A 16,011-nucleotide genomic window follows, 5' to 3' on the forward strand; every position below is an offset into this window, starting at 1 on the left:
AACATCACCATCATCATCATCATCATCATCATCATCATCATCATCATCATCATCATCATTAAGATCATCATCTGTCTCCCTCAAGACTTACCATTCCTGTAGAATAAATTGCAAACTCCTTAGCCTGACTCCTACGTGCTATCTCCCCATTTACCAAATTTACATTTTTTTTCAATCAAAGCATTACTGATCTTGATACTCTTTATCTCCCACCTTGCTGAACTCACAGAAGCTGCTCCCTGTGCTTGAAATGACCTCCTTCATCATCTTCACTGTTGAGCATCATTGATTTTTTTTCCCAGATGCTGTCTAGTTCCTGAAGCTTTCCCACTTCTTCCAGTGCTCTTTCTCCCCTACCTAAATTTTCTTTGTAAATAAGTTCTTATTTATTTTTATGTCCTTTACCTCCTAGTAAGCTCTCAAGGTCAGGATCTCTAGCTCAAAGATACATGATGTCAGATTGATAACTTAGTAATTTAAACAACAAACCAGAAAAATCTCAGTGGAATTGAGCCTAATGTATGATCCAGAGGAAAAAGGAGCTATATGTGTTTTGGTTATTTAATAAGCTTTAAAAAGTAATTATTGGTGACCAATGTTTGCTCCAATATTTTGGTGGCTTCTTAAGGGAAGCAGCCTCATATAGGAGAGAGAATCCCAGACTGGAAGACAGAATGTCAGGCTTGGTTCTTACCTACTCTGACTGAGCCACTCCCTTTTTCTGAGTCTAAATTTCCTCATATGAAAAATGGGCGAGGGAGAAACCACTAGATCTTCTCCCATTGTGTCTTTAAGCATCTAACTCAGTGCTTTATATACAATTGGTAATAAATGCCTGTTACTTACTTTTTTCCTATTTTCTCATTAGTCTTTTATATCTCCTTTGACTGCCTTCTTACTCACCACTATTTTTTTTAACAGTTTAACACTCACTGTTAAGAAAAGGTTGACAACAATGAGATGATTCAGGCCAGTTCCAATGGTCTTATGATGGAGAAATCCATCTGCACCCAGAGAGAGGACTGTGGGAACTGAATGTGGATCATAACATAGCATTTTCACTTTTTTGTTGTTTGCTGCATTTTATTTTCTTTCTCATTTTTTCTTTTTTGATTTGATATTTCTTGTGCAGCACAATAATTGTAGAAATATATATATAGTAGAAATATAATTGTAGAAATTGTATTGTATTATAAAAATATAATTGTATGTATAATTATAATTGTAGAAATATATTGTGTGAAATATATATAAAATATAATTATATCATAGAAATATAATTGTATGTAGAATTGTATATGTATACATATATATATATAAAAGAATTGCACATATGTTGAATTAACTGGCTATCTAGAAGAGCGGGTGGGGAGAATGGAGGGAGTAAAAATGTTTGGAACACAAGGTTTTGCAAGGGTGAATGTTGAAAATTACCCATTCATTTGTTTTGAAAATAAAAAGCTTTAATAAAAAAATAAATAAAATAAGATTGACAGCACACATTTAATAGGAAAAATATTGTTATATATTTTAATGTAATATTTTGAATAGTGCTTAATGATTTACTAAGAGCATTCCTCATAGCGACTCTATGAAGTAGGTAATGCCTCAGCTCCACTTTTTAGATGGAGAAACTGAGGCTCAGAAAGGTTAAATTGACTTGCTTTATAAAGGTCATTTATTTAAATAATGAGTGACAAGGAGGGGGTTGAAGTCTACATTTTCTCATTCATTGCCTAATGCTCCTTTTACTATGCCATTTGAATTTCACAACTGCCCCTAAATATATTGAAGACTTGAGATCAAATAAATTTCACACCATTTTAGACTGGTTTAAAAAAAGAAGGCTGTTTTGTTTGTGTCTCAGAGCTGCTATTCATCTTGTTTTTTTGCACTAGCTCAAAGATACAAAGATGTCAGGTTGATAACTAAGTAATTTAAACAGCAAACCAGAGAAATCTCAGTGGAATTGAGCCTGGTGTGTGATCCAGGAGGAAAAAAAGAGCTATGTGTGTTTTGACTATTTAATGAGCTTTAAAAAGTAATTACTGGTGACCAGTGTTTGCTCTAATATTTTGGCAGCTTCTTAAGGGAAGCAGCCTCGTGGAGGAGAGAGAGCCCCAGACTGGGAGACAAGATGCCAGGCTTGGTTCATATCTATTCTGACTGAACCACTCCCTTTTTTTGGTCCCCTATTTCCTCATATGAAAAATGGGTGAGGGAGAAATCCCTAGATCTGCTCTCCTCCCCATCTATGAAAATTTGGGTAAGGAATTGGAATTAGATAATAAAATTGGAAAGTATCTTAGAGTTAATCATCTATGAAAAGTGGGGGGAGAGGAAACAAATCTAGTGGCTCTTTCTCCTCCATTTTTCATAGATGATGAATTCTAAGAAGCCTTCCAATTCCAGCATTCTACAGTGATTTTATTATGTAACAGACTCAACTAGATGGATTTTGTAGATATGTAATATGAAAGATTTAAAGCTATTTTCATAAGCTGCACCTGGAAGTTCACAGAATTTGTTCCTAGAAAAAATGATTGTGTTTCAGTATTCCAACATATAAAAATCAAAGTAGCCCAATATTTATTAAGTGCTTTCTAGGTCCAAGGCACTCAGCAGCATAGCAGGGTGACAAAACTAGAGTTTGCCTTGCAATTAGAAAGACTTGGTTGAGGTTCCTACTCTGATATGTACTGATTGTGTGTGATCACTTCTCTGTACCATAGGAAATTGTCTACCATAGGCAATAGGAAAACAGGTGTGGATCTGAATTGGTAGAGGAAGCTCTGTCAGCAGGAATTCTCTCCATTAAGGAAGCCAGAGAATTTTTCCAAAGTTACAATATCCATGTCATTGATTGAGCATTGGAAATACAAAATGAAAAACAATTCCTGCCCTCTGGGAGCTTACATTTGATTAGGTTTCAGCTTGACAGACTTCTCCCTGAGATAAAGTTTCATTAGCCATTGATGCTGAGGAGATGCAGACAGATGTTGGCAAGAGCACATCTGGATGGAGGATGGATGGGGAGAGGGCAAATCTTTTAAATTCTTTAATTCTTTTCCTTAATTCAACTGAGAAACGGTGTTGCAGCGTAGTGTTTCTATTTCTGAAATGGGTTGAATGAAATGTTTCTCTTTCTTTTTCAGCTAATGACCAAGCACCCAGGTAAACGTCTGGGATGTGGACCTGAAGGTGAACGAGATATTAAGGAACATGCATTTTTCCGGTATATTGACTGGGAGAAACTTGAACGCAAGGAGATTCAGCCCCCATACAAGCCAAAGGCTGTAAGTCAACAGTTTCCATTTTTCCCCTCTCCCTCTCTCTTCATCCCCTGTTCACTTTTCTCTCTCTTTTCTTCTCTTCCCCTATTTTCCATCCCCCCTTCCCTCTTCTATCCTTTGTTCCTTCCTTCTCTTTCTTTTCCTCTGACATATTATCTTTCTCTTTAAGAGTATGTGTGCTCTTAGCACTGTGTGAGATACAGACATGCTGTATGTATTTATGTACTTCTTCATGCGTCTACACAGACCTATATACCAAAACATATGGATACCTACAAAATACACAATGCCAACAGATTTAGAACTCTTAACTCCACACATGAACCATCTGTCCTTGGTAGTTATAAGAAATGCATTAGAGCTAGTGGTTTGATTTTATGGTTATAATTATAATGAGTGACTTAGGTGAAAATTTTTGGAGAATGGTTGGTTCTTCATCAAGCCAAATAGTCCCGCTGTCCTTGTGGGCTGTGATGAAGAATCTAATTTCACCTGGGTTCTTTCCATTGGTTTGATTATGTCACTTTTTCCTCATACTGGTGTTGAAAAGGTCACATTGTTTATCTCAACCATATTTAAATTTAATTCGGAAACATGCCCGCTGTCTGAGTCAGTAATTCACGGTAATTCTCTGATCCACTTTCTGCCCAAGGTGAAACACAGGACAAATCAGAGTTGGAATAGTTTATGAATGTTAGTCAGCCCCCTTGAGGGTCTTGACTATGGGACTGGCCTTGGTGATTTTTCTTCTATAATTTAAAAACTTAAGTTATATATTCTTTAAGGTGTGTGTGTGTGTGTGTGTGTGTGTGTGTGTGTGTGGATGCATATGTGGGTGTGTTCTTGTATACTTATAAATTTTTCCACTTGTGCTTGGAGGGTTTGTTATAGCTAAGGACCCAACAGTGAAGAACAATTAGCCCTGTGGTTAATTAGGTTTTGTTTATGCTCCACTTAGGAAGGTTAGTTCTTAGAGGCCACACGTCATAGAGTTTCAAAATTGGAAGGAAGAGATTTTAGAACTCACCTAGTGCACTATAATTCTACAGTAAAAAGGCAGCTGAAGTCTACAGAGGATCTGTCCAAAGTCATCTAGTTTGTCAGAGGCAAAACTGGTATTAGACTTTATATCTCTTGACTTCACCTAATATTTTTAGTTTAAAGGGGATTTGACTTAATTAGTAGTTTTATTGTATAGAAATAACTTGATCTTAGGGTATGAGATTTAAACCTTAACTTGGAATTATATGCCAAAGAAACTTAGGAAACCTAAGGGTAAACTAGTTCATTCAGTGTAGGGTTGTAATCATGACAACTGTAATTTAAATATCTCTATTGACAGGAAGCTCACTACTTTGAAAAGTAACCTGTTACATGGATGAATGCTTCCAATTGGTGGATACTGATTCTCTTGTATATTGAACTCAAATCTCAAACCTTGTATACTTTGATGACACATAGAATATCTATTTCTTCTTCCATATGACAATGCTTCAAATATCTACTGTAACTAGGAAAACATTCCTAAGTCTCTTAAATATTTCTTATATAGCAAAATTTCAAAACTCCAAGAATTTCTCAATGGCTAACATGGGAATGCATGAGAAAATAGAGAAGGATCCGGAAAGTCTCAAAGCACAACAGTCACTGTTCTTATGATGTAGCCATGCTCAGCACTTTGCTATGATATTTGTCTCTAAGACCTCAGATAGTTTATAATACAGCTCAGTGCCCATGAGTTTTTTTAAACACATTGGAACACACAAATATAGACGAATGGAAAACCTCTCCCCAGATCCCCAAATATGCTCCCCAGATATCTCAAGTTCTTCCATAACCTGGCGCACCTGGCTCATTTTCTTTCCCTGCTATCAATATCCATCATTTAACAGCCAAGTGTGGGGATCAATTTAAAGAACACCAGCTTAGGGGCCTGGACTTTACCTGTAAGTTTTACTGTCTAAGAGTCAGTCTAAATGAGAAAATGCAGCTAAGGTCTTTATTAGAACTTTTGGAAGCAGCTGGCACCTTCCCACCTCTACTGCTTAGTTGCCTTGTTTCTTGGACCAAAGGAATTGATACTTTTCACCAATTTTAAAGTGTCCCCCCAAAAAAATGTTCTCTGCCCATGGCAAAGTAGAATGTGTCTGCTACTTTTCCCAACCTTTCATTAATACAAACTAAAATTTTGCTCATATTTTAGCAGTTGTACCATCCTTTTAGTTCCTATTGAGCTCTGATTAAGTGAAAAACACAACATTTTCTCCACCATATAATGGTCTCAAGCCAGATATCCCTAGTCCTATTTTTGTAACTTGAATTTTTACTAAAAGCAGGACTTTTCATTTATTTTTAGTGTAATGCAAGCTATGAGTGATCCATTCATTTCAAGGTCCAACCATGCTATTATCAAAGCCATATTTCTCCATTGTACAAAAAATCATAAGGAGCTTTATTGAATGTCTTGTTGAAGTTAATTAACTGACTGATTTAACAACTCTAATAAATGCAAAAGGGCTTAGTTCAGACCAATTATTATTGTGTAAAACATTCTCAAAGATCTGTAATCTACTTAGGGTGGATGTTTGTTCCTTATGCCAGCACAGATGACAACTTGATCATCTGGGGTGAAGTTTCTCTGAACTTGGTAGCTCAACTGGTCTTCAAAGGAGATGTCTGTGTTTGGTACTCTACTCCAAACCTTCCCAGTTTGATACTTCCAGGGCATCATCCCTGAAATACTAACCATGTAATTAGGACCCTGGTCAATTAAAATGATATTTAATCTCCTTTCCTGCCTCTCCACATTCAGATAACTGGTCTCACAACAGAAAGTGCCAGATCTAAAATTAGAAGAGCTGGGTTTGAATCACAGCTCTGGTACTTGTTAGCCCAAGATTTTGGAGAAACAGCTTCTTACCTGGTGAGGTATACAATTCATAAATAGGTACCATTGGGTCTTGGTGATTTCTAGGGACTCATTATAATAACCACACTTAGATCATAGGATGTGGAAGATGGGAGTGGGGTGATTTAGATTTGTGCCGTAGGATAAAGACCCCTGGATGACCGAGTGACATTGTGCCAGCATGAAAAGTTCCCTTGTCTCATGCCTGGGGCATGTTGTTTGTTATGCTTTTAAACTGGGTAAATATGGAGTATTCTGAGGCACTGATGTAACTGCTTCTGACAGCCATGTCCCTAAAGGAGAGTCAAGTTGCTCACTCTGCTGCACTATCCTTGGGTCCTCTCTGAAGTGCTACCTGGAGGAAGGTGGGAAAAGTATTTCCTCACTGAAAGATCCACTTAAAATTACTTATGAGCTGTTTGGGGAAAAGCTTGACAGGAAGCCTGCGTATGGAAAGTGAGCTCATAGGTGAGGAAAGCTTGAGCCCTGGGACGAGAATGGGGGTGCTTCCATTTGAGAGAAGAATATCAAGCTTCTTGAGCAAAGTGAGTGGACACCCAACTCCACAACCAGCCCTCAGTGCAAAAAGGTGGGATGGCTGCCAAGGCTGTTGTGGTCCCATATTCCAGAATGGCTGATGCAACCTAGATTCGGAAGTCTCCTCAAAGAAGGGATCTTAAGAGAAATGTCCTCTTGCTCATTGAAGTTGGAAATGGCACTCAACCCCAGTGACTTACTCATTCTGCAGTAGACAATAAACTGAGAGAAGGTACCAGTAGCATCTCAGTATCACTTAAAAGTAAAAAGAGCTAGCACTTAACATAAGTTTTAAGTTTTGTGAAACACTTTACAAATGTCTTATTTGATCTTCACAGTCCTATGGGATAAATCTGGGTGGGTAGTTCGGGGCCAGATTTTAGAGTGCCTTGAATGTAATACTAATAAATTGATATATAGTTTAGTCTATGGGTAATGGGAAGCCTCTTAAGATTTTTTACTCTGGAAGTGACCTAGTCCTTTACAATATGAAGATTATTCTGATAACATCTAGAAAATATAGTAGACAGCAAAAAGCCTAGAAATAGGGCAACATTAAAAAGCTATTGCAATAGTTCAAGGATGTGATAAAGATCTGAGGTATTCCTCTCTGTCATTTGTCACAAGAGCATAGGATCTGGATCTAGGTGAGACTTTGGACATTGTCTAAAGCAATTCTTTCACAGTGTGCATGAAAAAACAAGGCTAGTGTGTATCACCTAACTACTCAAATCATAGCCTCTTTAGCCTTAGCAGACAGTCATCATGAGATTTTTGGTCCAAAATATCATCACCTAGTATTCAACGTTCTGGTGATGAGTGTCTCTGACTGGAAAAGGCTGATCCACAAATTTGTAATTTGTCAGTGGACCCATACTCAGAGCCCTTCTAGCTTGGCAGGCTTGTGATAGCTTTTACACTAGGGATGTAAACTTTGAGAAAGCAAGATCATCTTCATTCCACTGCAAGCCATTGGAGGAAGACATCGGGTAGTTATACTAGATACTGCCACATAAACATCACCCTTATTCTCCTCTACCTCTAGCAAGCCACATGATCTTTTCCTTCCTTAATATAAATTTCCCATATGGGAACGCTTTCAGATCTGTCATTTTACATTCTATGGACTGAAATACAGTGCAGCTCTGATATTTATTTGATCCTAAGTAAGCCCTCCCATGTAGGCAACAAGGCAGATCATTCAGAGTGCTAGCTGGCTTCGTATCTTGCTATTAACACATATAAGCAAGTTATTTTACCCTTATTACTTCAGGCAGTCCCCCTACAAGTCACAGAGTAGTTGGGGCTCCTGATGGATGATTTCTTCACTAAGGGACCAATCAAATCACAAATACCCCCCCATGATCTGGAATTCCTATTTAGACCCACCTGCCCCTGGGGTAGTACCCTCTGGCCTTTCTTCTGCCACTTTTGCCCTCTTATGTACCTGCGGTATACTCCATCAGTTTTCAGCGGCTTATGGCAAAGCGTATGCACAAGGACGCATGTTACATAAAGGATATTAAAAAGAATAAATTCATCTGTCAGGACTTATTGATTCATGGATGCTATTAAACCAAGTGTTGTAATAGAAAAATCAAGTAACAATAACAGGATAATATTCAAAGAGCAATAAAGCATGCTATTATTGTATGCTCAGGAAAATAATTTCAAAAAGGGATTCTAAAGGTTGTTTCAGCCTTATCCATTCCAGAGGCAAATGGCTCCTTAGAGGTCTTTGTTTGAAATCGTGCAGAGATATAGCGTAGTTGTAGTATTGTTGAGCAAGCCCCTCGGGGGGACCTGAGATCCATGGGCATGAGAGGGAGACAAGGACCACACTCAGAAAAAGGACACTATCTTTGGACAGATATCAGAACGGGTCTTCAAAGGATGCCAGAGCTCCATGGGATAGAAGAACCCAGAAGGGAATAGAAACTTGACAACCAACAAGCTATACATGACAGAAATGTAAATTAGAATCCTATCTTATAATAGTTTCTTTGGGATCACAGAACATAAAATGTTACAGCTAAACACAGAACACAGAATTTCAGAGGTGGCAAGGCACCTAGGCACTGTGCTAGGTTCTAAAATACAAAGACAGAAAAACAAAGTGGCTCTTGCCCCTCAAGGTGTTTACATCTCACTCAGTAGAGAAAACATGGCTTAATAACATGAAAAAATTAAAGCCAGAGAATGCACTAACAACTGAGACAGGGTGCAGAGGGAGAGGGGAGCAGGAGAAAACTTCATAAAGGAAGTGAGGGATGAGTTAAGCTTTGAAAGGAAAAAAGGTTTCTGAGAAGCAAAGGTGGTGTTAGCATGCATCCAGGCATAAAGAATGACTTGTGGGAATGCTTAGAGATGAGAAATGGGTTATCAAGTTTGGGGAGCGGCTCATAGTCCAGAGTAAATAGAATATAAAATTGGCTTTTTTGGGTGTGTGTGTGTGTGTGTGTGTGTGTGTGTGTGTGTGTGTTTAAGGCAAATATAAACTGAGACTGAAAAGGTGGATGAAATCCAAATTGTGGGAAACCTTGTGTGCCAAACTAAAAAGTCTGAGAAACAGCATTCTGTAGTGTGGATTAAAGGCTGGGATTGGAGTCAGGAAATTCTGGATTCAAGTCCTGCCTTAACATACATCGACTCAACAATCTTAGACAGCTGCTTAGTGTCTCTGGGAAATCCTCTTGAAACCATAAACTCAGAGCCATTGCATTTGCCTATATACATCAGGTAATTCTCTTTACTTCCCTACCCCTATCTCCCGGAAGTTCACTATACCAATAAAATCCCATGTTCAGAATTTTTAAAAGGAGTGTGGCAATAGGGTATCAAAAAAAAAGATAACCAGGCAGCTAGGTGGTGCAGTAGATAGAGCACTAGCCTTGAAGTCAGTATGACCTGAGTTCAAATCTGGTCTCAGACACTTAATACTTCCTAACTATGTGACCTGGGGCAAGTCACTTAACTCCAATTGTCTCAGCTAAAAGAAGGAGAAGGAGAAGGAGAAGAAGGAGAAAACAGATATCACAAAATAGGGCACCAAAAAATGAGCAGTATAGCAATATGGCTCAGTCTGTGCTCTTTCAGAATATTTTGGCCCCTGAGTCAACAATATATTGGAGAAAAAAGAGATTGGAAGCAGGGAGACCAATTAAGAAATGATAGCTCAGATATGGAGTGATAACATTATGAACAAGAATGCTATATGAATGGAAAAGAGATAATAGATGCCAAGAGATTTTGTAGAGATTGAATCAGTAAAACTTGATAACTAGTAAGATATGGGGGTTAAGGGAAAGTGAGACATCACTTTAGAAACCTGGTAGATTCAATGGAAATAAAGTGGTCTGGAGAAAAGATAAGGTAGGAAGATAAGTTCCATTTTAGATATGCTGCTGCAGACATTTGAGGAATGAGAAATAATCTCTGGATATGTAGATTTAGGAGTCACTTGCATAGAGGAGATAATTGAGCTCAAGGGAATGGATAGAGTATAAAGTATAAGTATACTTCATAGAGAATATAAAGAGAAAAAAGATGAATAGCCAGTCAGAAGCAAGAGATGGATGATGATCCAGAAGTAATTTAGGAAACTAGAACCAGAAGAGAAGTGTCAGAAATCAAAGGAAGAGAGAATGTCCCGAAAAGGGAGATTGTCTACAGTGTTAAAAGAAGAGAGGTCAAGAATGATGCAATCTGATGAAGTTTGTTAGATATAGCAGTTAAGAGGTTGCTGTTAATATTGGAGAAAGCAATTATTAGTCAAATGGTGGACTGACAAATCAGATTACAAGGGACTGAGAAAAGCGTGACTCATATGGAAGGGGAAGAGACTCATTTCTAAGAGTTTGATAATGAAAAGGAGATTAGATAGACAAAAACTTGAAAGAGTGGTGGAGTCAAATGAAAATTTTTAAGGGTAATTTAAAATTTGAGCTTGTTTGTAAGCTTCAGGGAAAAAACCAATATAGAGTGACTTTTTCCAGCAGCTTTTTGTAAGATGCTCAGCAACTTCATGTACAAAAGGAGAAGAAAGATGAGAGGGATAATCTAAGTTTAAGGGTTAGCAAGGCATAAATCATAGTAGGACAAAGAGATAAAGGAATCAAGAGTAAACTACATAAGCTGAACCAGTCAACTATAAGATCAAGATTGGTGAAAGAAAAGTGACTCTCCAGAAAACTTTAAAGAAAAAGATGAAAGAACTTAAGGTTGCATTGAGAATAAAGCATAGATTTTGGAGTGGGAGAGAGTGAGAAGGACAGATCATTGTATCATAGAGGGGAAATTCAAAGATGTCTACTATAATCCAGTTCAAGATGTCTGAAATACAATTGGAAAAGTGAATCAGATGTCAGCGAAGAGATTAGCGAAGGATGTGTAGATTTGAGATTCATCAGCATGAAGATGGTAATTAAATCCATGGGAACAGATGAGATCACTAATAAAACTATATAGAGGGAGAAGAGAGTCCAGGGTAGTAGCCTGTAGGACATTTATAGTTAGAAGGTATGATCTGGGTGAAGATCCAGCTAAAGAGACTGAGAAGGCAAGATGTGGTGGCTAAGAAATCCAGGAGAGAGTGATCTTCCAAAAACCTAGAGAGAAGAGAATAATCAACTGTGCCAAAAGCTACAAAAAGGTCAAGAAGAATAATCACTAAGAAAAGATCACTGGATTTGGCAATTGAAATCACTGACAACTTTGAAGAAGACAGGGTTAATGGAATAATAAGGTCAGAAGCCAGATTGTAAAGGGTTAGTTAATGAGTAAGAGGAGTGAAAAGGGAGGCAGGTAGTAGATAATCTTTTGTAGGAATTTGGATACAGAGCAAAAGAGATGTAAGATTATAGGTAGCAGGGAGAGAAAGATAAAATAAGGATAATTTGAGAATGGATAAGACACGAACATGTTTAAAGGCAATGGGGAAGGACTCAATAGAGATGATTGTAAGAGGTGTGAGAAGGGGCAATCTGTTGGAGGACACAGGATGGAGGAGATGGGATCACTTGTGCAAGTGGAAAAGTAGACCTTAGTAAGGAATATGGCCACCTTTTCTTTTGAGACAGTGGTGAAGAAAATAATAGCAGAAGATGTCTGAGTGACATGAAATGCAGAAGGAGGAGAAGAGGGAGCATGTGGCACATAATCTCATTTTTCCCCATAAAATATGAGCTAAGGTTTTGGCTCATGGGAATTTCAATGTGATGAAAAAGTTAAGTCACTTCCCAGGATCACACAACTAGTTAGGAAGTTCCAAAGCAGAATTCAGATCTCCCTAATTCCAAATTTCATAGTTTATCCACTATGCCACCCAATTGTCCTAATCACTGGGGCTAGGAAAACAGGAGATGTGAATTCATTACTCTGTTAACAATTAGTTGGGGTTTGAACTTTCTAGGATTCTACAATATAAGAAGGGGATATTATTAGTACAATTTTAGCAAACACTGGTGAATTAATGAGGGAGAAATCCTTTGTAGAATATGGACCAGAATTCTGAATCCTCAGGGACTGGACTGAATTGAATGTTACCAATTTAGTAGTTAAATTCCAACATGATGGTAGATGAAGCTCATAAAGTGTTAGAGCTGTAAAGGACTTTAGAATATAAAATGTTCAAAGTAGAAAGGGCCTCAGAAAATAAAACATAGTACATAAGGACCAGTAAGAAAATTAGACCTCCTTTAATCCTACTCCCTTGTTTTATAAGGAAGAAATTGGAGCCCAGAAATAACTAGACTAAAATCACATTAAGATGGCAATATAGAGAAACTGTAGTGGACAGAGGGAATAAGAGAGACATTGTTATTCTTGACTATGTCCAGCATTCTTAAATCCTTTGGAAAGATTCCCTTTTCGTACATAAATTCCACGGGTGTCTGTCTTTTATCTTCTACTTTGGGTTTCTTTCTTTCTCAGATTTCAGGTTTTGCTAGCCTTCATCCAAAGGGTTATGTGCTAGTCATCCTTCATCTGAAGGACTAAGATCTGTCCAAAATGTTTTCTGAAGACACTTCTCACTCTATGCAATGTGCCCTTGCATCCTGATGAATGTCCTTTTCAATCTGAGGCCCTGAAATGGGAAGCGAGCTTTATCGATTCTCTCCTAATGGTTTGCCTTGGGAAATCTTTCAGTAACAGTCAAGGGAGAGCAATCTGTGCAACTGAATCAGTTCAGGTTTCTGGTGCCTGCAGGTTTTGCTCAGAAAATACATTGCCCTCTCAAATCCACAGTAATGAATCCACGTGGGAGCTACCAGGGTCAGTGCTTCTCCTCCAGCAGACCTAAGTGTGACTTGAGAATTGGAGAGAATGGATGTCAGCCAAGGAAGGAGACCCCTAAAGAATGTATCCAAAAGTAGTCACCTGGTGCCAAAAGGGACAAAAGAACCAACTCCAGTCCGCTTTGATCAGACTATATTTGAGAACATGTCTGGATTGAGGAGCTATATTTTGGGAGCAAATTTTGACAATCTGCAGACCTCTAGAAGAGTGAATGGATTTGTGAGAGGGGTCAAAGTTGTTTCATTGGAGAATTGATTGAATAGGTAGAGAGGAAGGAAGGAAGGAAAGAAGGAAGGAAGGAAGGAAGGAAAAGAAAAAGAAATGTAGGCAGATAGACAAAAAGAAAGAGAGTTAGAAAAATAGAAAGAAAAAAATAAAAGGAAAAAGAAAGAGAAAGCAGTAGATAGATAAATAGATAGAAAGAGAAAAAGAAAGAAGAGTAAGTAGATAGAAAGGAAGAGACATGGAAAGAAAGAGAAAGAAAAAGTGAAAGATAGAAAAAAGATATAGATAGATGGGAAAAAGATAGAAATATAGATGAAAGAGATAGGAAGGAAGGAAGGAAGGAAGGAAGGAAGGAAGGAAGGAAGGAAGGAAGGAAGGAAGGAAGGAAGGAAGAAGGAAGGAAGCAAGGAAGGAAGGAAGGAAAGAAGGAAGGAAAAGATAGGTAGATAAAGAGAAACAAAGATAGATAGAAATAGAGAGAAAGATAGACAGATATCTTGGAGAAGAGAAGGCTTGGGATGAGAAGGATCACCATCTTTAGATATTTGGAGGAAGGCCATATGTCTGAAGATCTGGATGAATGGATAGAAGTTTCAGGAAGACATAGTTAATCTCAGTAGAAATTAGAATGCTCTAGTATTTAGAGCTGTCCAGCCATAGAAGGTACCTGCTTCATCAGATAGAGTTCCCTGTGACTGGAGAGTTTCAAGGAATCCTAGATGACTAGTCATTGTGAGTGTTGTATGGAGATTTCTGCTTTAGCCAAGGGTTGGACTAGATAATCTTTAAGGTCATTTCTTCCTTTGAGATTGTATGATCCTGTGCAATCAGGTTTAGTCTGGAAAGAGTGATAAAGATTCAGTTCAGATCTGAAGGCTGTGGAAGATAAATTGTAAGAGAAGGTGGCTGTTTGCTGATAAGGAGGTGCTGTCCCTGAAGCAAGTATGGGGTAACAGTGAAAGAAAAAGGATTTTGTGGGGAAATAACCTTCATGAATAATTTTGCTTGGGGCCCTGATGGCATCTGAGTAATGCTGGAGCTGGGGTCAGGAAGACCTGAGTTCAAATCCTGGCTCATAACTTTATCAGATAGGTCTCTTGTCTTCTTTTAGACTAAGTTTCCTCATCTATACATTTGGAATAAACTTCACAGGGGTTTTCTGAGAATAAAGCATTTTTAGGGGCAGCTAGATAGCACAACAGAGAGAGCAGTGCCCTTGGAGTCAGGAGGACTTGAGTTCAAATCCAGACTCAGACATCTAACGCTTACTAGGTGTATGACCCTGGACAAGTTACTTAACCCCATTTTCCTCTCCCTCACAAAAAAGGAAAGAGAATAAAATAATTTAAGGCATTTCACAAATCTTAAAGAATTATATAAATTTGAATTGTTATTAAGTTCATACTCTTCTTACGAGAATCATATTCCAAAGTTTGAGCTCTTCAAGTATATTGATTTATCAGTTTAAAACTAACATAACAGGGCAGCTAGGTGGCTCAGTAGATAGAGAACCAGCCCTAAAGTCAGGAGCACCTGAGTTCAAATGTGACCTCAGACACTTAACACTTCCTTGTTGTGTGACCTGGGCAAGTCACTTAACCCCAACTACCTCAGGAAAAAAACTAAAACAAAACTACCAAAACAAGGTGAAAGTGACATTAGTTTGGTAGTCAGGTGACCTGAGTTTTAACTTTGGCTCTGTCACTAATTTTGTGGGAACTTAGGAAAGTAATTTCCTCTCTTTCTTCAGTCTCCTCACTGGTTTAAAAAAAAAATAGGGCTTTGACTAGATAATAATTTAGACCTTTTTCAGCTCTGACATCCTGTGGTCTATACTTTAATGTCATTTCTGACATTCGGTGTTCTTTGTGCTGAGACCAAGCTTTAATGCCCTGTGACTACCAGCTTTTATTTAAACCTTCCTATGTACACCACCAGCCTCTTCAGGTGAGTATGATGACTAAAAGAAGGCACTTGGTCTGAATAAAGTATTGTGGAGTGTCAGTTTTTTATTGTTTGCTGGTTCATTTCTAAGTTTGAAGAAATAATTAAAAAAACAAAGTGATAAAAGGGGGTAAAATCTTTTCAATACTAAGGTCTAAAAGCAGACCATTAACAGAAAATTAGGTTAGATACTTAAGATGATTTTTGAAATCTTGGAGGAAGTTTAGCAAAAAGGTGTGAGATGGCCATGAAAATTAAAGCCACGTTTTTGTTGTTGTTGTTGGAATTGTTCAGTCATTTTCAGTCATATTGGACATTTGGAGATCTCATTTGTGATTTTCTTGGCAAAGACGCTGGAGTGACTTGCCATTTCCTTTTCTAGCTCATTTTACAGATGAGGAAACTGAGGTAAACAGGGTTAAGTGACTTTCCTAGGATCACACAGCTGATAAGTATCTGAGGTTACATTTAAATTCAGGAAGACTCATCTTTCTGACCCCAGACCCTGCACTTTATTTACTGGCTGCCATGCAAAACCACTCTAGATCAATTCCATATAAGCAAGGAACAAAAATTCATATTATCTGGCTTGTCTTAAAAGCTATGGGGGAAGAGGAAAGACGTAGTGAATCCTAACACTTGGAGTCCAGAAGAACTGAGTTCAAATTCTACCTTTTAACTTCTATGGGTAAAGTCTCGCTTGGTTGCCTCATTTCTGCATTTTCATTGACTCGTTTCTCATGCCTGGAATTCCCTCCTCGTGTCTATCTCCTGAATTTACTAGTTTCCTTTAGTTCTTTGTCTTTT

At 38.0% G+C, this 16,011-nt stretch overlaps 1 protein-coding gene across 4 annotated transcripts in view; it reads left to right on the forward strand.

Annotated features, from left to right (window-relative positions):
* Positions 1-16,011, forward strand: part of PRKCB (protein kinase C beta) — a 650,080-nt gene that overhangs the window by 556,141 nt on the left and 77,928 nt on the right. For all 4 annotated transcript variants that reach the window (XM_051967368.1, XM_051967358.1, XM_051967376.1 and 1 more), the window contains exon 16: positions 3,156-3,296. In XM_051967368.1, coding sequence (XP_051823328.1) covers positions 3,156-3,296 — 141 coding nt within the window. The remainder of the gene's footprint in view (positions 1-3,155; positions 3,297-16,011) is intronic.

The sequence above is a fragment of the Antechinus flavipes genome, chromosome 1, assembly GCF_016432865.1.
Source record: "Antechinus flavipes isolate AdamAnt ecotype Samford, QLD, Australia chromosome 1, AdamAnt_v2, whole genome shotgun sequence".
In the NCBI taxonomy this organism is placed as follows: Eukaryota; Metazoa; Chordata; class Mammalia; order Dasyuromorphia; family Dasyuridae; genus Antechinus; species Antechinus flavipes.